General features: G+C 41.5%; 1 protein-coding gene across 2 annotated transcripts in view; it reads left to right on the forward strand.

Moving 5' to 3' along the window:
- dusp10 (dual specificity phosphatase 10) overlaps positions 1-25,250 on the forward strand; it is a 40,185-nt gene that overhangs the window by 9,687 nt on the left and 5,248 nt on the right. For both annotated transcript variants that reach the window (XM_041182736.1, XM_041182735.1), the window contains one exon: positions 22,269-22,637. In XM_041182736.1, the coding sequence (XP_041038670.1) occupies positions 22,269-22,637 (369 nt within the window). The remainder of the gene's footprint in view (positions 1-22,268; positions 22,638-25,250) is intronic.

The following is a 25,250-nucleotide window of genomic DNA, read 5'->3' on the forward strand; positions in this document are numbered from 1 at the left end:
GCATTCAAAAATGTATGCCAATTACATCTTGCCACCTTGATGGGGCCCTCTCTTCCATATTAGTAACATAACACATATTACTAATGTCTTGGTATAGTTTCTTGTCTTTATAAAGCAGCACATCCCCTGACTTAACTGTGTGCAGTGTGTAGGGTGATGTTAGTATGTTTAATAAACAATACCAATACACCAATACTTTTATTTACTACTAATGCCATCAGGTTCATCAAAAAGCTGAAACATTGTATCTTGTAAGTAAAAATTTGCCACTTTATTTAAAATAAAGTCACACCCCTTTAAAATGAGAGTATTCTGTAATTTACCGCCTATTCATCATAAACATCTGCCTGGCTTCTGACGGCTATAAAATATCTTGAATGTGAAGCTCTAACGGAAGAAAAATCCTCACAGCCCACTAAAAACATTTAGAGCCTGCAGCACTAAAACTTTTCTGTAATTAATTTGTAAAGCAGTTCCGCAGCACACTCACTACTTGTGAAGTCCTTGGCACCATTTGTTGCTATGTTCAGTCTGAACTTATAGTAACTGGATTATAATGATAAAGTGCCCTGAAAACTATTTTACCCCTGCATTAATCGAAGAGCATGTGCTAATATTGTTGACCCTGTAGCTTTCTTCTGGAGAAGATACCAGCTACTCATTGCTCCTACAAAGCCAGCTTGTATTTTTTTAAAACATCTTTGCTGAAGTAAAGATGTATCATTGGCTATTTGGGTGTGGTAGTTTCTTCCATGCAGTTTGTTCCAGTAATTTGGCCTATGTGAAAATTCCCTAAGGAGCTGAAAGCTTTTTCTTAATTGTAAATCCCTGAGCCCTGGACCCAGATTATCAGAAGGTTTGATATTATTTTCATTATTCCTTCAACAGGCCCAGATATTTTTATAATATAGAATTATGCAATTTTACAGTGAGGTCGTATGGCATATCTTGTCTGTGCTGAGCCTTTGCTGGAGTAATCCACAATTAATATCCCCCATTGTATGTTTTTCAATCAAATATGTATCCACTTTTCTCTTAAAACATGCCTCAATCACACCTTCTAGTAAAGAATTCCATGCTTGAATAACTTTTTGCATTTGAACTTTCTTCTGTCCTGCTCTTCACTTTCTTAGTTACAATTTTAAAATGATGCCCCTTGTCGTTTACTCCCTAACCAGTAGAGGTGGTCTATCCCTATCAAAATTCAATGCTGGTTTTCTAACTTTTCCTACCCACATTTGCACTTCAATTGAATATATATTTGAACCTCTAGGATTGTCTATTTCTATTGAGCACATACTCCTAGTCCAAAATGTGTCCGTCCAATTACTTCTCTTTCTGTGCCCAAATAATATGAATTGTTATTGTTCTGTCAATCATCCAACTTTCTGTTGCTGCTACTACTTTTCCTTTTATACCATTCAGTAACAGCTACGCAAAATGAAAATTGGAATATTGACTAATCAACCTTTTTAATTGGCATGTAACATGGAATTGGTGCAGTTTACAAGTAACACACAAAATGTTTGTATTGAGGATAAATAAATGGTTAAAAAATAAGCATTAAATCTCAAATTTGCTCTTTTGGTGCTGCTTCATAGATTAACTTGTAATAAAGCAGATAGAACTGAATATATGCACTGACCATTATGATAAATACATTTGACAGTGTGCCAAGTTTGGTTTGTAGATGCCAACAAAGGAAGAAATGGTACAGCTTCATCTCCTTTGTGGATTATTAGGAAACTGTTTGCAGGACAGGGCGGTTCACTGAACAGATGGGCTTGGTCTTTCTCAGTAATTTGCTCCTCCCTTTATGTCTGACACTGACTTGAAGCCCTCCACCTGCCTTGTCGCTATGGAAATGCAGTGGAGCTAGATAATAACAATGACATCAGTTGGCATGACATCAACCCCTTGAACACTAACAATGCAAGGATAGTACTTCGTTAGGCAGTCCTGCAAGTGGTGGTAGATGATGTAATCCTAACAGGTGGTGCTAGGCATATGTCTAACTGGGAAAAAAGAGATAATTTAGTATCATTATCCTATGCAAATTATATGCATATTTTGGAAAAGGCCATATGCTTTGTCTGACAATAGCTGACAGCTTATGATTCCCTTTGTGTCCAAAGGTTTGAGAGAATTTATAATCCATAGCTGATGGAATATTCCTATTTCTGGGGTTTCTAAATTAATTAGCTGTAACCAATACTAAAACAGTTCAAGCTCTCAACTTTTAACAAAATGGAAATTATTTGTAACATAAGTTTTAAAGTGTGCCGGGGAGCTTTCATTGTGGTTCTGAAGATGTTCACTGATAGTTTATCTGTTAATCAATGCAATGCATTGTTGTTTTACAGATATTCTAGATTTAAATTCATGCTTGCTTGCAGCTACTAGGGTCAGTTAATTCATCTATAAATGCATTGTTTGCATGGTGCAGCTTTAAAACAAAATGTAAATTAAGTTGGATTTATACAAAAGTCTTCTGGAAGACTGAGAAATAGCAGGACATTGTTTGCTATGAGGTCTCGTTGCAGAAATGGCCATAAATTGCCAAGTTAACTACTTTACTTATAAATATGTTTAAACACAGCTTGCATTGCCCCAGGTATGCTATGGAAGTCTGGGAGAGGGGGAAAAGAACTTTTCTACCGAAGTAGGAATTATGCCCAAAATGAACCTTCAATGGCTTTTGGGGTGGGAGGTCAAAAAAAGCCTCAAGTAGAGACCTGTTGGCTATAACACCTGATGTTCCTTTAAAGGACCAACAGGTTTTATAACCATGATAGTAGCGGAGAAACAAAACAATCTGGATGAAGAGGATGATGGCTGGAAATGGTTGAGGATGTGAAGCAAACTTCAGGGAGCTGAAGCTGAACCTGGGCCTGTGTGTCTGCTTAAGAGGTACAAAGCAACAGGTGAGGGGCTGTTTGGTTCACAATCAATGACCCATCAAAATTATGCTTCTGCACATAGAGGTAGGTGACGGTGGCTACCTGCTTAAGTCACATGGTTCTTTTATAATACAGGAAGAAATGTGATAATTTAAAAATGGGGAGCAGAAGCTAAGCAAAACTTAGCTGCAGGCTCCTAAGCCTCAGACTCAAATCTGTGACTGCACTAAAAGGAATATTAGATCACACTTATGTGAAGATACTGAGGAACAGCTTGAGGACCAGAGATTCATAGCAAATGCATATCAGAGAAAAACTCAGTACAGGTCAGCAGTACCTTACACAAATGGTTGCAACACTAAAGTCTCCATCCATCCCCTTTGACATTGACAGAAAGCCGTTCAGGACAGACGTGCAACCAAAGTGATGTTTTGACAAATGTGCATTCAGACCCCTCACACTTGTGCTTCTGACGTCACAAATTCTCACTAAAATCAAAAAGAAGTATCTATTTGAAGAGGCTTCCAGCAGTCTCTTTTTAGTACTCTCAGCACCTGGAGCAAGTGGGTCTGCCATATGCTATGCGCACTTCACCCAGTTCTCATTAAAATTCGCAACTGGGATCTTGCAACAGGTGTAGACTCTCATTTGTATATTTAAACAGCTTCCTACATGTTTTGCATGGAAATAATTGGCACGAATTTAAAGAGTGAATGAATGCATAAGGTGCCAGTTAGCCATTTTTCAGGCCAGCAAAGTGTGATTGGCAGTTGAAAATTACTCCTTATATTTCAGGCAAAAATTATGGACAATCAAAGCCTGGGAACTCAACTACTTCGTTTGACAAGTCACAATGGAATAAGTGGATTTTTCTGGGACAACACTGTTCTTTTGCCTTTGTTATCCTCTCATTTGCATATATTGGTGGATGCATTTGCTCCCACAGACTTGGTGTTTAGCAAATGTTTTAGAATGGGAGCAACTCTAACATATCTGATTTAGTTCCCAAAATTCTGCCCTTAAGGCTACAACTGCATCATTATTTTTCCCTCAAAATTAGAGAATTTTGGGCACAAATGTTTTCTTCCTGCTGAAGTAGAGTTGTGCTTACAATTTGATCAGAAAAAAATAGTTGTTAACATTTTATAAGCACAACAGTGAGATTCAGAAGAGCTACTTTGATTCAGAAGTGTTCTGCTACCTTTCTGAATAAACTGTGCCATATCAAAGGGTTAAGAGTTTTTGGATAAACCCTAATCAAAGAGAACATTCGGTCTTTATTTACATGTTTTGCACTATTAAAAGGTCTGTTATCAGAAGTTTTTTAATATCCTGTTTAAACATTTTTCAGGTGTCACAATATCGGTGAAGTAACCCTGCTGCTGCATGAAACTTGATAGAAAATGAGTCCAAGTTATAGTGAAGGTTTAAAAATAGTGATCCTTGATGTGGAGTTGTCAAATTTGTATAGCTCAATATGAAGTTGCGCTTAATGAGTTTTACAAGATATCCTGATGTTTTTTGAAGGACAAGTGATATTTTTAAGTGAAAAACAATGATCTCCCATTGGGAAGCATTGCAGTAATTACAGAATGAGTTGGACAAAAAACATGAGTGGACTGAATAGAAGAAAGCGGTGATCAAATTAGCCTCTATGACACCCGATTGTTTTTTTTTCTTTTTGGAGCCTTGGGTGCAGTTTCGCTTGCAAAATTGTATCGCTGCACGTGCGGATATCTCTGGTTCTAGCTGACATTTTGATGAGAGCTTTGGTGTGCGCATAGGCAGCATCTTCCAGAAGTATGCAGAATCGGCAGATTGTGATGGTGGTCTGCATGGAAAGCTGATTTGATGCCAGTGCTCCAGATAATGCCCCCTCTCAACCTTGCACAGCTGAACATGTACTTAGCAGCATAGGGGAACTGCCCACCCACATCACACCACCATTTACATGGATTGTCAAATACTTTCAGATTAATTACTGATTGATTTCTACTGGCTCTTGCTGCAACAGAACTAATTGGTCCCTAAAATTGGTGTGATAGTTTACATCTCTATAGACTACAGTATGGCAAGGAAAATAAGCAGAGATGAGACAGAGCAGGAGGACCTGTGGAAAACAGAAGAAGAGGATTTGGTGGGGTGGAGAAAAGGAGGGCTCACAGGAAGAGGTCTTATTACCCAGGGTGTTCAGGGATCAATTCTCCTAGTTCAGTGAGGTGATTGTACAGAAACTCCTGGAATAATTTCCTTCCTGGCTGGAGCAAGCAATATCTGCAACATCTCCCATTTTGCCATCCTCTGCAAAAGTGAGGTCATTAATGTGCTGTTTCCCAAGAAGGCTGAATACATTTCATTCCCTCTTGTCAGAGAAACAGGTAGTTTTGTGAGACTTGCCAGCTTCCCCAATTTGTAGGGTGCCATTAACTGCATGTATGTTGCCTTACCAGTGCTGCCTGCTTCCCCATTACTCATCTAGAATCAGATTGGCTGGCAGCTCTTGAGATCAGGACTTCCTATTCCTGAGGGACGGAAGTCCCACTCTCGGCTCATTAAGGCCGGCCTCAGCGTATTATCACTACAGGGCAGCCTTTTTTAAAGTCGAATGGCTCAAGACCAATTTTTCTACAATGGGGTGTGGGGGAGGTGAGCAATATGCCTCCTGTAAAGTTCGCACTACAGTGTCTGTACCTGAAGTGGTTGCGAGCATCATTACAAGTGACTACTGCCTTCATGCTTTTCCAGTTCTTGCTCCTTCAGCACAGCTTGGCCTGATTGCAGTCTTTCGGCATCAGAAGGAGGAAGGCCCAAAGATAGGGTTTTGGTGAGGAAAGGGAACGGATAAAGCAAGAGGTGCCTGCTTTCACTATCTCTGGCTTGTAAATCAGTGTGTAGGATGAAGGGAAGTGGGATGTAAAGAGGAGGATTAGGTTATAAATGCTATTATCCATGCTTCTTTTAGCCTCATTGTTGGCCATGATCTCAGCAATGGCTGCTCCAATGATGGTGCCCACAGTCTTCTCCATTGGACTTTAGTCATGCAGCACTCCCCACCCACCCTTTTGTTAGGTGCTGCTGTCTCCTGTTATGCACCACCTTGCCTTGAGAGAGGGAAATGTGTCACTGTGTGTGGTGCAAAGTGTGGGTGATGTGACGTCTTTATGGTTGAATAGCTGGCAGTGTGTGCAAGTTATGAGATGGGGATGTGTGGCTTGAAGCAGAACTAAGTGTATAAAGGTGCAGTGGAGCTACGAATGTGAGGTTGGAGTCATGACTGATAGAGAGGGTGTGGTGCATTGAGAACAACGTGTGAAGTTAATGCAGCAGTTGTGTGAAATAGCATTTGAATTCACTAATCTTGACCGCTTCTGAGGCATGGAATTTCTTGTGGCACTGCATCCAGGTCATTGGAGCTAGACATCTGGTATTGACCACCTCACATATCTCTTCTCATTGCCCTTACACGGTTTGTCCGTCTCCTAGAGACTCCTCGACTCTAACGGATAAAGGACTGCTTCCCTCCTGTTAATTTCCTCCACCGAGGCATCCTGTATCAGGGAAGCTTGGAGCACATTCTCTCCCCTGCACCTTAATTCTGTGTTCTAACATAAGACTTGGGAGCAGGAGTAGGCCATTCGCCCTTTGAGCCTGCTCGACCATTCAATAAGATCGTGGCTAATCTGGTTGTGGTCTCAGCTGTACTTTCCTGTCTGCCCCCCATAACCCTTGGCTTCCTGGTCTAACAAAAATCTATCTAATTCAGCCTTGAATAAATTTAACCACCCAGCTTCTGCTACCTTCTGAGGAAGAGAATTCCACACTCTAATGACCATCTAAGAGAGAGAATTTCTCCTCATCTCTGTCTTAAAAGGGAGACCTCTTATTCTTAAATAATGTCCCTTCATTTTAGTTCCCTCACAAGAGGAAACATCCTCCTCGTATCCACCCTATCCAGTTACCTCAAGATCTTATGTTTTACCTCTCATTCTTCCAAACTTCAATGGATATAGGCCTACCTGCTCAGTCTTTCTTCGTAACCTTCGCAGGCACCTCATTCCCAGGAATGAGTTGCGTGAACCTTATCTGAATTGCTTCTAAAGCAGCTATATCTTTTTTTCAAATAAGAAGACCAAAACAGCATGCAGTATTGCACGATGTGCTCCCGCCAAGGCCCTGTACAGCTGCAGTAAAACTTCCCTACTTTCATATTCCATTCATCTTGCAATAAATGCCAACATTCCATTTGCCTTATAATCACTTGCTGTACATACATACTAACTTTATGATTTATGTACCAGGGCACCCAGATCTCTCTATATCTGTAATCTCTCTCCATTTGCTGCTTTTTGCCAAAATGGACAAATTCACAATTACCCACCTTATACCCCAACTGCTAAATCTTGGCCCACTCACTTAACCTGTCTTTCTCCCTTTGCAGACTCTCTACCTCCTCTCGACAACTTACTCTCCTACTTATCTTTTATCAGCAAATTTAGCTACGATACATTTGGTCCCTTCATCAAGTCATTGATATAGATTGTAAATAGTTGAGGTCCCAGCACTGATTCCTGTGGCACTCCACTACTTACAGTTTGCCAGTCTGAAAAAGACCCATGTATCCCTACTTTCAGCTTCCTATCAGGTAACCAATCCTTTATCCATGCTAATATGTTACCCCCTACACCATGTGTTCTTATCTTGTTTAGTAACCTTTGTGGTACCTTATCAAATGCCTTTTGGCAATCCAAGTACACCACACGTAGTGGTTCCCCCTTATCCACTTTGACTATTACTTCACCACAAAACACTAACAGGTTATTTAAACACTATTTCCCTTTCATAAAGTCATGTTGGCTCTGCCTGATCACATCATGGTTTTCTACGTATCCTGCTATAACCTCCTTAATAATGGATTCTAGCACTTTCCCTATAACAGGTCTGAGGCTAACTGCCCTATTGTTTCCTGCTTTCTGCCTCCCTCCTTTCTTGAATAAAGGTATTATATTAGCTATTTTCCAATCCACTGGGACGCTTCTGAATCTAAGGCATTTTGGAAGATTATAACCAGTGCATCAACTATGTGTGCCGCCGCTTCTTTTAAGATCCTAGGATGAAGGCCATTTGGTCCTGGGAACTTTTCAGCCTTTAGTTCTAATAGTTTTCCTAGTCCCTTTTGCCTGATGATGGTGACTGTTTTAAGCTCATCCCTCCCTCTCAGCTCTTGATTTTCAATTATTTTGGGAAGTTTTCTAAGTCTTCTACTGAGAATTCAGACACAAAATACATAACAAAAACAGAATTACCTGAAAAAACTCAGCAGGTCTGGCAGCATCGGCGGAGAAGAAAAGAGTTGACGTTTCGAGTCCTCATGACCCTTCGACAGAACTTGAGTTCGAGTCCAAGAAAGAGTTGAAATATAAGCTGGTTTAAGGTGTGTGTGTGGGGGGCGGAGAGATAGAGAGACAGAGAGGTGGGGGGGGCGGTGTGGTTGTAGGGACAAACAAGCAGTGATAGAAGCAGATCATCAAAAGATGTCAACGACAATAGTACAATAGAACACATAGGTGTTAAAGTTAAAGTTGGTGATATTATCTAAACGAATGTGCTAATTAAGAATGGATGGTAGGGCACTCAAGGTATAGCTCTAGTGGGGGTTTTTTTTAAAATTTTTTTTATATAATGGAAATAGGTGGGAAAAGGAAAATCTTTATAATTTATTGGAAAAAAAAAGGGAAGGGGGAAACAGAAAGGGAGTGGGGATGGGGGAGGGAGCTCACGACCTAAAGTTGTTGAATTCAATATTCAGTCCGGAAGGCTGTAAAGTCCCTAGTCGGAAGATGAGGTGTTGTTCCTCCAGTTTGCGTTGGGCTTCACTGGAACAATACAGCAAGCCAAGGACAGACATGTGGGCAAGAGAGCAGGGTGGAGTGTTAAAATGGCAAGCGGCAGGGAGGTTTGGGTCATTCTTGCGGACAGACCGCAGGTGTTCTGCAAAGCGGTCGCCCAGTTTACGTTTGGTCTCTCCAATGTAGAGGAGACCACATTGGGAGCAACGAATGCAGTAGACTAAGTTGGGGAAATGCAAGTGAAATGCTGCTTCACTTGAAAGGAGTGTTTGGGTCCTTGGACGGTGAGGAGAGAGGAAGTGAAGGGGCAGGTGTTACATCTTTTGCGTGGGCATGGGGTGGTGCCATAGGAGGGGGTTGAGGAGTAGGGGGTGATGGAGGAGTGGACCAGGGTGTCCCGGAGGGAGCGATCCCTACGGAATGCCGATAAGGGGGGTGAAGGGAAGATGTGTTTGGTGGTGGCATCATGCTGGAGTTGGCGGAAATGGCGAAGGATGATCCTTTGAATGCGGAGGCTGATGGGGTGATAAGTGAGGACAAGGGGGACCCTATCATGTTTCTGGGAGGGAGGAGAAGGCGTGAGGGCGGATGCGTGGGAGATGGGCCGGACACGGTTGAGGGCCCTGTCAACGACCGTGGGTGGAAAACCTCGGTTAAGGAAGAAGGAGGACATGTCAGAGGAACTGTTTTTGAATGTAGCATCATCAGAACAGATGCGACGGAGGCGAAGGAACTGAGAGAATGGGATGGAGTCCTTACAGGAAGCGGGGTGTGAGGAGCTGTAGTCGAGATAGCTGTGGGAGTCGGTGGGTTTGTAATGGATATTGGTGGACAGTCTATCACCAGAGATTGAGACAGAGAGGTCAAGGAAGGGAAGGGAAGTGTCAGAGATGGACCACGTGAAAATGATGGAGGGGTGGAGATTGGAAGCAAAATTAATAAATTTTTCCAAGTCCCGACGAGAGCATGAAGCGGCACCGAAGTAATCATCGATGTACCAGAGAAAGAGTTGTGGAAGGGGGCCGGAGTAGGACTGCAACAAGGAATGTTCCACATACCCCATAAAGAGACAGGCATAGCTGGGGCCCATGCGGGTACCCATAGCCACACCTTTTATTTGGAGGAAGTGAGAGGAGTTGAAGGAGAAATTGTTCAGCGTGAGAACAAGTTCAGCCAGACGGAGGAGAGTAGTGGTGGATGGGGATTGTTCGGGCCTCTGTTCGAGGAAGAAGCTAAGGGCCCTCAGAGCATCCTGGTGGGGGATGGAGGTGTAGAGGGATTGGACGTCCATGGTGAAGAGGAAGCGGTTGGGGCCAGGGAACTGGAAATTGTTGATGTGACGTAAGGTGTCAGAGGAATCACGGATGTAGGTGGGAAGGGACTGGACAAGGGGAGAGAGAAGGGAGTCAAGATAACGAGAAATGAGTTCTGTGGGGCAGGAGCAAGCTGAGACGATCGGTCTACCGGGGCAGTTCTGTTTGTGGATTTTGGGTAGAAGATAGAAGCGGGCCGTCCGAGGTTGGGCGACTATCAGGTTGGAAGCTGTGGGAGGGAGATCCCCAGAGGAGATGAGGTCAGTGACAGTCCTGGAAACAATGGCTTGATGTTCAGTGGTGGGGTCATGGTCCAGGGAGAGGTAGGAGGAAGTGTCTGCGAGTTGACGCTCAGCCTCCGCGAGGTAGAGGTCAGTGCGCCAGACAACAACAGCACCAAAATACATGTTCAACGCCTCTGCCACTTCTTTGTTTTCAATTATCAATTCCCCAGACTCTCTCTAGAGGACCTACATTAGCTTTTGTTTTTTTTTCCCTTTTCAAATACTTGTAGAAACTCTTACCATCTGTTTTTATATTACTAGCTAACATTCTGTCATATTCTGCTTTCTACCTCTTTATTGTCTTTTTAGTCATTCTTTGCTAATTTATAAAGTCTGTCCAATCCTGTGATTTGCCCCTAATCTTTCAAGATTTGGACAGTGACTTCTTTCAATTTAATACTATCCTTGACTTCCTTATTTAGCTACAGATGATGCATCCTTCTTAAAGAGCATTTGTTTCTCACTGGGATAAATCTTTGCTGAGAGTTATTAAATACCTTATAAGTCTGCCACTGCAGGCCTACTGTCTTACCTTTTAACCTAGTTTCCCAGTTCACCTTAGCCACCTCTGCCTTCATACCCTCATAGTTACCTTTACTTAAGTTTAAAACACTGGTCATGGAACCACACTTCTCAATTTCAAACTGAATATGACATTCTATCATGGTGCGATCACTGTCACTTAAAGGCTCCTTTACCATGTGGTTATTGATTAATCTTGTTCCATTGCATATTATAAGGTCTATGATGGCCTGCTCCCTCTACCATGTACTGCTTTAAGAAATTGTCCCAAAAACACTCTTATGAACTCATTTTTCAGGCTACCATTGCCTATCTTTTAACCATTTTTGCTATCTTTGGCCTTATCTGCTGATGCACTCTCACGATTGCATGCTCTGTCCCTTCCTGTCACTCTCTGGTAATCATTACCCAGGTTGCTTCCCTGCTCTATTACTGTGTTGTTTCTCTTTACTATATTTCCTCTCACATGATCCCTTGTCCCCACTATTTAGTTTAAAGCCCTTTGTACTGCCCTAGTTATGCGATTTGCCAGAACACTGCTCCCAGCACAGTTCAGATGAAGAACGTCCTAATGGTACTGTTCCCACCTCAGTACTGATGCCAGTGTCTCATGAATTGAAACCCGTTTCTCCCACACCAATCTTTGAACCATGCATTCATCTCTCCAATCTTATTTACCCTATGCCAATTTGATTGTGGCTCAGATAATAATCCAAACATTGTTATCCTTGAAGTCTGCTCTTTAATTTAACTCCTAGTTGGTCATGCTCCTTCAGCAGAACCTCTTCCAGTCCTGCTTATGTCATTGGTTACCTACATGGGCCATGACAACTGGATCCTTCCCCTTTATTGCAAGTTCCTTTCCAGCGCAGGGCAGATGCCTCAAAACCTAGCACTGGACGGGCAACACAGCTGTCTGGATTCTTGGTGTCACCTGCAGAGAACTGTGTCCATCCCCCTGACTATGCTATCCCCTACTATCACTACATTCCTATTTACTCCCCACACTTGAATGGCTTCCTGTACCACGGTGCCCTAGTCAGTTAGCTCACCCATACTGCAGCTCCTGCTTTCATCCAAACAAGCTAAAAGTACCTCAGACCTGTTGGACAACTGCAAGGGCTAAGGCTCCTGCACTTCTGCCCTCTGGTTGCCCTTGCATGCCTCACTTGCACTCACCCTTCTGTCGTGAACACCACCCAAGTCAGAAGACCCTATCTGAAGGGATGTGACTGTCTTCTGGGGCAAAGTACCCAGGTATCTTTATCCCCCTCTAATATATTGCATGGTCTATAGCTCTGCCTCCAGCTCAATGATGCTGAGCTGAAGATTCTCAAACACTTACTGCAGATATGTTTTCCTGTATACTTTGAATTCCAGGAACACTCTAATTCTTCAGTCACAACACATCACCTGCCCTGTCACCCTTAATGCATTTTAATTAACTAATTAAATAAATAAAATTAAATAATTATTTATTTTCCTCATTTTATTCAGTGCCTCTCCTTACCACCACTTACTGTACTAATTTGAACCTTAGTAATAGAATAGACCTTTACCATTAAAAAATTATTTTAAAATTTGTTTTTCTAATTTCCAGCCATTTACATACCCATTCCAAGATCAGTTGCTTACCAGCCAATTAACTTGGGGCTTTCCAGTGATGTCAATATTCACTTTTTTTTCAAACTGTAACTCTCGGCTCTCCTGCCAAAGTCTTGCTGTTTTAACCTCTGTCCCGAAGTCTCCCTGTGTTCTCCTTGTTTACGCTCTCTTCTGAAGACAGTTCTAGCATCTACTTCACCCAGAGTGCACCTCCCCTCTGAGGTTCAGGCTGACTTCAAGTAATACAGCTAGCTTTAAGTGGTACTAGTGTTGCACAAACTTGGGCCCCCTGCTGAGACGTGCAACCATTTGACAGCATATTAAGCGCTGGCTGCAATTAAGCAGGCAGTATGAAGTTTGTGTTACCTGTAAGGGAAGTAACAGATGCAGCTTAATTACACCTGTATCTGTTTTTGGACACAGTCTAATTTTGAGGCCAATGAATTTTCATACCAAGAGATGTAAAGTATTGAACATAGGAAGGGAAAATAGATGCAACATGTACTCCATGAATGGTAGTGAAATAGCTAAGGATGAAACCGAAAGAGACCAAGAAGACTTAGTAGCATCGACGCAAAACAAAGCAGCAATCAATAATACCATTGGAAAGTTGAAACAGTAGATTCTATGTTGGAGCAGGTTGTGATCAAACCTTAGACGGTTCTGGTCAGACCAGACCTTGAGCACTGCATCCTGTTGTGGTCACCAAGGCACAAGGTGGTTATCTGGGCACTGGAGGTGATGCAGGGTAAGAATCACAAGTCTGAACATTCGTGTCAGGGATTCGAGTTATTACAACTAAGAGTTGGAATTTTCAAAATTACAATATTTTCAATATTACAAAATTCCACGCCCCCAGAGAGTGATCAATGTAATAATCATTCAGAGCGAGCTACAAACCCTGGAATCAGGAAAAATGCAATGGAATGCTGCTGCAAAAAACTATGATCTTTCTGGATGAATTAAGGTATCTCTAATTATTTTATGATCTTTTTGTTAACTGTTAAGCCTCTGAGTATGAAGCTGAATCAGAGCCCAAAGCACTGTTCCACATATTGGTAACAGTCTGGTTTCCTAGTTGACTAGTTCCTAATCTCAGCTGAGCCATTATGGGGGCTAATCAGAAGGAGCTAGGTGCTTTCCTACAATACAGAAGGAAAGTTTTATTACTATTTGTTCTCCAGGACATAGAAGGTAAAGCCAATATTTATTTCTAATCTTTTTCTGTCCAGAGAAAGCGATGGTGGGCCTTTTTGAGCCAATGCAGTCCATGTCATAAGGGTGCTCCCACAATGCAGTTACACAGGGAATTCCAGGATTTTGATCCAATGATGATTAGGATTCAATGACGTACCTCCAAGTCAAGATGGTGTATTATTGGAAGGTTTTTTTAATCATTCTCGGGATGTGGACTTCGCTGGCTGGGCCAGCATTTTTTGCCCACCCTAGTTGCCCTTGAGAAGGTGGTGGTGAGCTGCCTTCTTGAACTGCTGCAGTCCATGTGGTGCAGGTTAGGAAGGGAGTTCCAGGGTTTTGACCAAGCAACAATAAAGAATTGGCAATATATTTCCAGTCAGGATGGTGAGTGACTTGGAGGGGAGCTTCCAAGTGGTGGTGTTCCCATCTATCTGCTGCCCTTGTCCTTCTGGGTGGTGGTGGCCGTGAGTTTGGAAGGTGCTATCGAAGGAGCTTTGGTGAATTCCTGCAGTGCATCTTGTACTTGGTATAAACTGCTGCTAATATGCGTCGGTGGTGAAGGGAGTGAATGTTTGCGGATGTGGTACCAATCAAGCAGGCTGCTTTTTCCTGGATGGTGCCAAGCTTCTTGAGTGTTGGAGCTACACTCATTCAGGCAAGTGGGGATTATTCCATCACACTCCTGACTTGTGCCTTGTATGTGGTGGACAGGCTTTGGGCAGTCAGGAGGTGAATTACTCATTACAGGATTCCTAGCCTCTGAGGATCATGTGAACTTGGAGGTGATGGTAGGTATTCCCATGATATTGCTGCTCAAGTGGTGGCAGAGATTATGGTGCTAGTAGCTGCTGTCAGAGTAAACTCAATAGCCTGGATGAGGTTCCATTTCCAAAAAAAAATTAAATAAATTTCCAAAACCAAACATATATTTTGAACTGAAGCAGTTGGAGTTCATCACCACAGTTGCTGCCAAAAGATACAACTACATCCAGTTCGACCCACAGCAATTACTTTCTTTCAATATACAACTTTACAGACTGATAGATGGCAAACTGCCTGAAATGGAAGTTTTATTAAAATAAGGTTTTTGATTGCTTATCAATGTATCCTATCATATATTGTGTTTATTCTGTCACCTGCTGCCATCATCCAACGTTAGGTGAAACTGCATTTTCATGAGTATCATATCACAGGCAGTTATTTTCTTTTTAAATTAAATCAAATGTTGTGAGCCCCTTTGGGGATTGGGGCAAGGACGAGGTTATTGTCTTGCAGCAGGATCATCCAATAAGCACAATGTTTTAGGCTAGGAGTCCATTTTCAATCTTGTCCAAAACAATACTCTTAGTGGATTTTTTAGCACACACAAAATTGTTTTTATTTTGAAGATCAGTTCTGGTCTCAAGTCCGACCCCTAATTGCTTGTGTGCTTAAGGTACCAGTTGCTGGTTCTGTGAGCATGAACTAACAATCTTTGTACCAAAGGTTAAAGCAGATTTTAAATCAACAGCCGTTAGCTCAGAGGACTTCGTTAAAATTTCCACGATCATAGCAAGTTAATCCATTTTGTTTATTACTCTCCAGCTATATTTCAAATACCTTTTTCAAGGGAAAAGTTGTCAAATGGTTTATTTTGACAGGGTCAACATTTTATGACATTAGTCCATAGTATTTACACTGTTACCAAATAGCTGTACTTTGTATATGTTCAATTTTGGTCACTGAAAGAAACTTACTCTCCAATAATTAATTCAATGCTCCTCATTTGCTAAATATACTCTTCATTTGATCATGAGCTCAGGGAAAATTGTTTATTTACATTGAATTTTTAGATAAACCACCAGGATTGGTGGGTTATAGCCAAAATATTGTGTGCTGTCGTTTGATAGCTGAGTGCTTAGGTAGGCAAGCCAAAAAAGGTTAATTTCCCCTTCAATAGCAATCTTATTGGAATTGTATGGTGATGATAAGTATTAACGTATTATGGAACTGTATGGTGATGATAAGTATTAATGTATTATGGAGCTGTGCTCCCAATCTGAACCACACTAAGGAGAGGAGGAGGAGAGAAAAGTGAAAGGGAGAATTGCATGTGAGGAGCTCCGAGTGCTACCTTCACAGTCAGTGTGTGAGGCATGGAGGGGGTTGGGGTGCATTCATGAAGGCCTTTCAGTCACAAGCTGGCAAAGGAAAAGGAACAAAAATAACCTTTTCCAAATACCCCAATTCAAATTAATGTAAAAGGAAAATCAGCATGAACACAGTAGCAATCAGACCCCATCTATAGTCCTCCCAATCCAAATTAACTGCAGCTGTAATGTGAAATCATAAGCAAAATTTATTATACAATTTTATTAAAAATGCTTTTTTTTGTCTTTGAAGCAGCAGAATGTGATCTTTTATTTTACAGCTGTGGTATAATCTGGGCAAATTTCCTGCATTTCAAGGGCTTTATCTATGCACATTGTGTCACTGGTTTTATAGCTCATGGTTTGATAATGAATTGATCTGTGTTTTGTTCATTTTTGGTTTTTGTTCATTTATTAAGGTAAAATATAATCTGGATTTGACTCCCAAGTGTGTTTTTCTTACTGTTTTGTGTATCTTCATCCCCGGTGAAGTACTGAGGTGGCTTTAAAACAACATATAAAACACGCTTTCAGGGAAATCGATGGTGGAGAAATGAGAACAATGTGTAGGTGCAGCTTCCAAATTTGGATCAATTCCACACGACACTCAAAATTTAAGTCAGATACTTGGGGCTAGAGATTATTCGACATTAAGCCCATTTTTCAGGAGTAAAATGGGCATGAATACTACCAATTTAGAAGTGGTGTGGGTTGCACCCAATTTGAGCAGACTTTGGTCCCACTGCCAAATTCATGGGGCTCATTCTTTCAGAGAGAGTAAAGGGCCAAGGCTTCAAATGTGTTAGGCCTTTTGAAAGTGGAAGTTAGTGGCCTAACACTTGTGAAAGAACTCCTTAGACAAATTCTGCCCCATCCAGGGTTCTTCAGGTCACCAATGACAAGTATTAGATGTGTTTTTTTTTCTTCAAGAAGCCACAAGAGTCATGATCAGTTACCCATTAGCCCCTTCCAACCACACCCTCCCTCACTGCCAAGGCACCTGTATGAGGGACGCTGCCAACCAGACATGCCACCCAAAATTGATGCCTCCTGATGCGCTGCTTGGTGAGGCCCAACCCAATTATTCGGGTGAAATCAGATGACTAATTTCCATTGATCCTGTGGCCTTTTGCTTCAAGCTCAGGGTGTCTGGAGTCTAAAATGGGAAATTAACTCTTTTCTACCGCTTTGATACTTTGTTACAAAAATATGTATTGTATTAGGATTGTAATTGTCATTGTAATGATTTTCTGTGGGCAGTTAATTTTTAGTTAACCAGGAGAAGGAAGTGGTAATGACAGTAAAGATTGGAATTTGAAACTGGAGATGGAACTCGCTGTCCTAGATGCAAACTCAATTAAAGTGGGTAAAAGGGAGGTAGATAATTAATGATGTTAAGGGAACTAGAGATTTGGGATTCAAATGAGATGCCAGGGCTATCAAAAAAGGTGAAGCAGGTTCAAAGGGACGAATAGTTTATTATAAAGTAGTGTTGTATAATAGATAGCAATGACAACCCGTAGGTGTGCCTGTGGCAATACCATTTTAGCCACCGCATTAACTTTAATACAAAACGCCTTGGGCATACTACAGGTAAACAACATTGAAAACAAATTAATGCCTTTGTATACTGATCAGTTGTTAAACATGCTAATAAAAATAATCTGGGTGCAAAAGTTGGCATCCATGACACAAAATGGTGTAATTATAAATTGACCTTTCACTTTTGGAATTGCACCATATTGCAAGATAAAATGTTATAGGTAAGTGAGTGCTTTTAATGTAGCTCAACAGACTGCGGATTTCACACTTGAGGGACTGAGTTTCCCTGACATTCTGCATAACCTTTTATTCAAGTTCTACTCATTTGGAAGGACATGGCAAGTGTTGTCCCACAAGGATCTGTGCTGGGCCCTCACTATTCACCACATTTATTAATGACTTGCCAGTGACAAAAAGTTTGACATACAGTAAGTAGTGTAGGTGGGAACATAAAATTATAAAGAAACATTGATCAATTAAGCAAGTGGGCAAAATGTGGTAGATGAATTTCAATACAGTTAACTGTAAGACCATTCATTTTGGATCAAAAAGAATAGATCCAAGGGCTTTTAAATGGTGAGAACCTGGAAACAGTAGAGGTCCAAAGAGATTTAGGCACATGCTTGAGGGGCTTAATGACCTACTCCTCTTCCTATGATTAATTTATGTTAATTCCTGACTATTCCTATTGTAATTGTTTGGTGAGCTATCATTTCGCTTTCTACTTTTTTATATTTTGGTTTTATTATGTGATTTAATATTTTATCACTAATTAAAAAATGAAGGTGAATAGCTCAGAACACCAGCAAGGTTGAAAAGCTATATAAACCAGGAAATAATGTTTAGGTGAGGTTACATTTGGATTTGACAAGCCTGTGTGATGAAGGAAAACAGAGAGGTGAATATATTGAACTGGTATGTGGTTGGGTGCTAACTCGACTTCAATCTTTTTAATCATTTTGTAAATGGGATTGCATGTAATAATTTCCCTTCTGAACACTTTCACAGTTGATTAGTTAAATTATTAACTCTTTTTCATAAATCCATACCTAATTGCATTTTAACCCTTTAGAACTGTAGCTGTAAAAAAAAGAAAAATTGAAGCGGATAAGCATTTGAATATATAAACTCCTGAGTGTACAAATAGATAAAGCCATTAAAAAAGATCGTCAAAATTTTGGGTTTTATAAATCCAAGTAAAGAAGTGATGATAAATTTGCACAAACCATTGTTCAGGATACAGAGATTTGTGCCCCATTATAGAAATTTACCAGGATGATGCAGCAATGGAAAACTATAGTTACGAAGAGAGACATCAGATGTTAGGACTATTTCCACCAAAGCAGAGAAGGCTAGGAGGAGATTTAATTGCAGTATTTTCAAATTTTGAAGGCCTTCTCTAGAGTTAATAGGGAAGGAGTATTTTCTCTGGGCAATATGTAGCAAAGGGCCATCATTTTAAAATTGCATTGAGAGTGAGGAGAGAGGTTAACAACAAAAGCACTTGCATTCATATGTTGAATTTAGTGTAGAAAAATATACTAAGATACTTCACAGAGGCATAACAAAAGTGGATGCTGGGGCAAAGGAAGAGAATTTGGGAGTACTGCATAAAAAGGGTATAATGTAGATTCACTAGGACACTGTCTAGTATGAAAAAATACAAATATGAAGAAAGGTGAGAACTTAGAATTGCTTTCCTTAGGATAGATTATAGGCTGATTTGATAAAGGTATGTAAAGTCATGATGGGATTAAGACAGGATAGAAACAAACTGGGTGCACAAGAAACCAATGTCAGAATAGAGAATTTGAGATGGTTGTAGTACTGGAAGAGGTTAGAGGTAGGAAGGGATGAACCATAGCGATTTAAACAAAAGTTTAAAATTTTAAATTTGAGGTGTGGGAGACCCTGCAGCGTCCAGTGAAGGGGGTGATCTGGAATAGGATACAGGCAACAGAATTTTGAATGATCTGAATTACTGGAAAAGTTACAGATTTTGTGATGGGACCAAGATAATGGCTTTGTCTTTTCCAATTTATAGTTGGTGGAAATTGCAGTGTATCTGGGACTCGATATCAGGGAAACAGTCTAACAGCACAGTCAGTGAAGTCAAAACAGTAATGATGAGGCAGAGTTAGACGTCATTTGCATACATATAGCAACAGAGCCCATGGCATCAGATGATGTTCCAAGGGGTAGCAAGCAGATGAGGAAGAATGAAATGGTGTAGGGATAGGATGAGAAGTATTGACAGAGATCCTCTGATTAGATAAGTAACTGTGGACCAAGCAAGATCAGCCACATGAAACAGGATAACGCAAAAGGGGTATTGCAGGAGAATTGTGTGAATGACTGACTGTGTTGAAGGGTACAGAGTTGAGAAAGGTGAGGAGGAATAGTATGCCATTGTTACAACTGGAAATAGTGTAATTCTTGACTTTGGTTAGGGCTGTTCTGATGATGTGGGAGGGATTGAAACTTGGAATTGTGAGAGAGTTGGTTATGGATCTAGAAAGTGACATGATCGAGCACCTTGCAGTGAAAAGGAAGGTTAGAGATGGGACTGTTGGAAGAATTTTTTTTTATGCAGAGGATTGTTGAAGCATATGGAAGGCTGAGATTGGCTTTTAATGGAAAACTGGATAAATACTCGAAGCGGAGAAAGCTGCAGGAAAAGTGCAAGACAGTAGGGTTAGTTTTCGGTTACTCAAGCAAAGAACCTTTTGGATATTTGAGTTTAACCATTCATCTGCCTTTCACCCAAATTTGGTGCACCATTTGCAAATAACTAACAACAAGAGCCACTGTTAATTTGACTGCAAATTACAGTCTATTGTTTCAAACGTTTAAGGGTCACAATTCCTTTTCACCTGGATGTCTACTCAGTAAATAGGGTGTCCACGAGAGTTCTTCACTTTGTCTTCACATACATGTTAATAGGTTATGGTATTCTGCAAGTGTTCAGCAACATTTGAAAACTGTTAGGAACCATTTGGAAAAATGGCAATTTGCCTGAATTGAAGTTTAAATTGACAACCACAGGAATGATCTTCATTTGCAAAAACATACAACAGAAAAGGTCACATGTTTGCTGTGTAGCCTTAAGTTTACTAAAGGCTTTCATTGAAGGTATCCAAGAAACCTAAAACCACAGAACTGACTGTCTTTCTATGTTCTGAAAGTAATCCTGTGTTACAAGCACTGCCCATATTGTGTACACACTTGCAGTAAGTTGCTGTTTTCCTGACCTGGGGAGTTCTTCTAAATTTGGCCATTTCCAACAGGCAATTCTGCACCAACCAGAGTGTAACCTGCATATTAGTACAGAAAAGGTTTGGGTTGAGTTATAGTAAACTCGCCCTGGGTAGATTTTATTCGATTTAGAAGTAATGAGAGATTCAAAGTGGAGTGTTGGTGGAGAATCTCAATGGTTACATCATACTGTAGCATTTCATATTGTATATCATGGTGCTCAGATGCTGGAATTTGTTGCTTCCCCACCTCTTGCCTGCTTGATTGACTGGTTTAATCTTTGAGGATCTTTGGGCAGAACTGGAGCCCAAAAAACCAGCTTCGAAGTATAATGGCACTATTAGGGTCTAAACTTTGATTAATAGCCAAAAACTATTGTAAGTTCTGAAAATGAATCCTATTACCCTGACGTTCAACAGTTCTTATTTATTCCCTGTCTGACGAGCTGTGGTGTGAGAGTGTTGCGACAATATAAAAAACAAAGTAGTAAATTATTTTATCAACATGGGTGTTGCCATATTATATGGTATACAATAATATGTAATCCACCATGAGTTGTTTCTTTTTCTCCATTGTGACTGCCATATTGATCACCATAACACTGCAGGAAAATTAACTGTCCGATTCTCCTAAAGATACAGAGGGCCAATTTGAGCATTCCACAAAAGGAGAGCTTGAAATCAACTGGCTCCTGCACAGAGCTGGCTGATGATCCAGGTCTGGCAGAAAGGCTGGAAATGGTGGGGGGAGGGCGTGGGGGTGCAGATGGGGTCGTGCAAAAGCCTGCAGTATGCCAGGGTATTTTGTTGGGGCCAGAAGGAGCTTTCCTACAAAAATAAAAGATGAAAATGGTTTTGGGTTGCTTTTTGAATGTGCTACTATTTCAGCCACTTCATGCTGGCATAAATGGGCGGAACCTAATCTGTGCCTAGTCATACCTCACAATTAGAAAAGGGATGCGATATGTGTCAAAGGATCTACTCTGCATATTAAAAGTGGCCTGCCACCTGAAACGGGAGGGTTCTCCAAGCTGCCTACCCAAAGACTCTTACCAAGATGGTGGTGACCAGAACACCAGTATGAGCACGGCGGGAACTGATCCAATGCAACTACTCAGACAAGTACGTTAACACAAGCTGGGCACTGTTAAAAGTCACTACAGTGCTGCCTTTTGCCCAATTGAAGAACCACAAGTTATTGGGGACTAATTGTGAAACACAAAGTAAAGACCAATTACTAGCAGCAAGTTATTTTTATTTTTAAAAGAAGTGCACAGAAGTCCATTTACAAAACTTGGTGAAATAATCGAGTAACAATAATGAAACACATCTTTGCAGTTGGATAAATATTTGAAATGGAGGTAGATAAGGATTGTGGAAAGAAAGCAGGGCAGTGGGATTAGTTCTGGATTGCTCTAAAGAGCAGGCAGAAACACAAATAGTCTCCTTCTTTGCAACATACTTTTATGGCCAGTGCATGGTGCCTCAACAGAAGAACTATTAGATTTGTTTGACATTTGATTATTGTAAAAAGAAAGAAAATATTGCCTGACTACCCTACTTGACAGTAATGTGAATTATTTAGTTTAGCACAGTGCAGTTGAGGCACAAAAGCAATGTTCTGGAATTCTGCAAGCGGCTAACTAACTGTGTTCTATTTTTTTTTCTCTTCATAGGTGGCCACAGCAGTTTCAAACAACATCATGAGAATCTCTGTGATCATTCTCTGCAGCTTCAGGAGTGCCCAGATGCAGGGGCAGCCTCAGCAATTCCAACACAGCTACCTCAGTCCATCCCCACTACCCCAGACATTGAAAATGCAGAGCTGACACCCATCCTACCCTTCCTGTTTCTAGGAAATGAGCAGGATGCTCAGGATATAGAAAAAATGCAGCGGATGAATGTTGGCTACATCATCAACGTAACTACCCACCTGCCTCTTTATCATTATGAGAAAGGTATCTTCCATTACAAACGGCTACCTGCCACTGATAGCAACAAGCAGAATCTCAGGCAATACTTCGAAGAGGCCTTTGAATTCATTGGTAATTTTCTTTTCAATATATACTGCTTCTCACCCTCTTAAAACTAAAGTATATTCTGTGTTTCTGTTGACATAAACCTTTTTATGACAATATGCAGTTCGGACAGTGGTTTGGAAAGTTTGCAGCTGCTGTAGTGTAATATAATTTGCTGTCAAATTAAGTTACAAACTATCAATATTCTGGGATTGTAGACTCTTGGCCTATAAATCTGGAGAATAAATGAGTCAAAATGTAGTGTAAATGTGACTTTAGGCCAAAAATCCAACTGCAATAAATCTGGAATTTCACCCCTTCAGTCCCCTACCCCCAACCTTTTCCACCTATATTTAGATTTCTATCGAATACAGATTCCTAAGTTGATTTTTGGTTCTGCTTTTTTTTCTGACCTCTTAAATGGAAGGGAGCTGTTTCCCTTTTGTAACCCAAGCAGTCACAAATTTTCCAGTGCAGTACATATGTTCTCTGGACCAGTGTTGTTATTGCTCCTGTAAGCAGCCTTTGTGCCCTACTCTGTGGGAGTTGACTAACACTGACCTATATCCATTTTTGTGGTTTCACATTCCGGAGACATAACAGTCATATTCCTCTGCGATCTGGACTGGATTTGCATCTTTCATTTTCTCTTGAGAGCAGATCAAGCAAACAGTTGGTGAAATGAAGCCTAGTACAAATCTGCAAGCTGCTATATTTCACAAGTAAGTATAAATGGATTTGCTGGGCCAAATTTTCAACTAATCGTCCCAAATGATACAGCGGGATCTGTAGTTGATCAGAAACCTGTTGGAATCTGTAGCGGGCTTTGCACTGACTCTCTAACTGACAGAACCCATGAGCAGCAGGAACAACAGCAACAGCATCAGCTGTCTTCTCCTTTGCCATGTGCTACTCCACAGTGCAGAGATCCTACTCCAAGGAGGCAAGACTCCCAAACATAGGGTTTACAAGTAGAGGATCAGCCCTCTCAATGTGTGTTAGCACCAATGCCTCAGGAGGCTTTCACGGCAGATTGTTACAGCCTCCTGGAACAAAACCTCCTTCTCAGGGGTTTCCCAACCAATCAGAGCAAGTGAGTGGGATGACCCACCAAATCTGTCAAAGGAAGGATTTTTAATTAAAGGGGCCCAACAGGGGTTAATGTAGCTGAACTGTACATTCATCCCTGTGGCTTCAGCAACCACAAGAATGGAAAGGAGGATCTGGAGGGTTCCACCACCACCATTCCCCCTCCCTCCCTCCACCAATAGAAGATCTTTGAAGGCCTGAAGTGAGGCGATCTTCCCCAGGAACAGGTGGAAAAGACCAGCCTCTCCAAACAGGCAGGCTTGGATGAAAGAGGATAAAGAGATCAGCAGTAGGAATTTGCTTTCTCCATGCTGGAAGCTCGGCAACAAAAGGACCCAGGATCTCAGGAGGACAAGATGGGTGAATGGCATAAAACTTTTGGGTGTCAAGCCACACACTAACTTCCCTAGCATTCTCTTGCGCAGCACACCTTTATAGCCCCACTCATTCTTCTCTCTGCAGGCACCTCACATCCCACCTGGACAGCTAACCTCAAGCTTACTGGAGGTCAGCCCTCCGGTGATAGGCACCTTGATGGCCACTGGCAAGACATGCCCACCTAGTCCACCAGGAAGGATGTCTTTTTCCACGAGGCTGCAGATGTCAGCAATGACCTGCCAGGAAAGCATAAGGCACTAGCACTTACATGTGTCAAGAAACCTGAGTCTGTGCCTGTAGACCCTGTGTCAGGGGTCTCGCGTCCTTGGAGATGGATCTTGGTGTCCATCCCCTCTGCCCTCTGGAGCAGCAAGTGGCTGAGGATAAAGCAGCAGATGCTGTTGCTGCTGTTCTGCTGCCCCTGTTGCTGTTGCTTGGCCTGCTCGTCCTGTTCCTCAACAAAGGTCCAGGGTCCTGCTGCATACGTTGTTATCTTGCTGCAATTAAGATTGACAGCAGGAAGTTGAGATGAAGCTAAGTATACTCCTAGGCAGTAACACTCAAATGTTGGCACTGACACTCAGGGCCAGATTTTCATCTTTGAGGCTGGAAGTGGGAGCAGGGGAGATTTCCTGATATTGTGGTCCCACCTGTTACCTGGCATTGCTCGCTGATGCTATTTGCATTTGGCAGAGACGGTGATGGCCTGGAGTCAGTTTAACCTGTGCCGACATGGCCAGGTTAAAAGTCCCACCTATGTTTACTGAGACGTGGGCCCAGTTTTGGAGATGAGGTATGAGGCTCCCTAATCCTGAGTACCTCATTCCCACTCTATACTCCCCTCAGCCCCACCCCCTATAACTCCAAAACCTCTATAGGCAGAATTCTTGAGGCCTAAATAACATTGGAAAGCCTTTGAGAAGCTCATAAATCTGTCAAAATGAACATTACTTGAAAATCCACTTAAACACTCATTATCCTCATAACAGCTCATAAATGTATCAAAATGACAGCTATGTGTGTCAACCCCTGCTGAGCAGAATCCAATAGTGAGTTGGAAGTCAGCCAAGCATTCAGAATGAAGTTCCACTGAACAAATATGTCAACAAACCTCCTTGTGCAGAATCCATTAAAGCCTTTGAATACAGCCAGAAGCTCAGTTATCTGCCAAGG

The sequence above is a fragment of the Carcharodon carcharias genome, chromosome 2 (assembly GCF_017639515.1).
Source record: "Carcharodon carcharias isolate sCarCar2 chromosome 2, sCarCar2.pri, whole genome shotgun sequence".
Taxonomy (NCBI): domain Eukaryota; kingdom Metazoa; phylum Chordata; class Chondrichthyes; order Lamniformes; family Lamnidae; genus Carcharodon; species Carcharodon carcharias.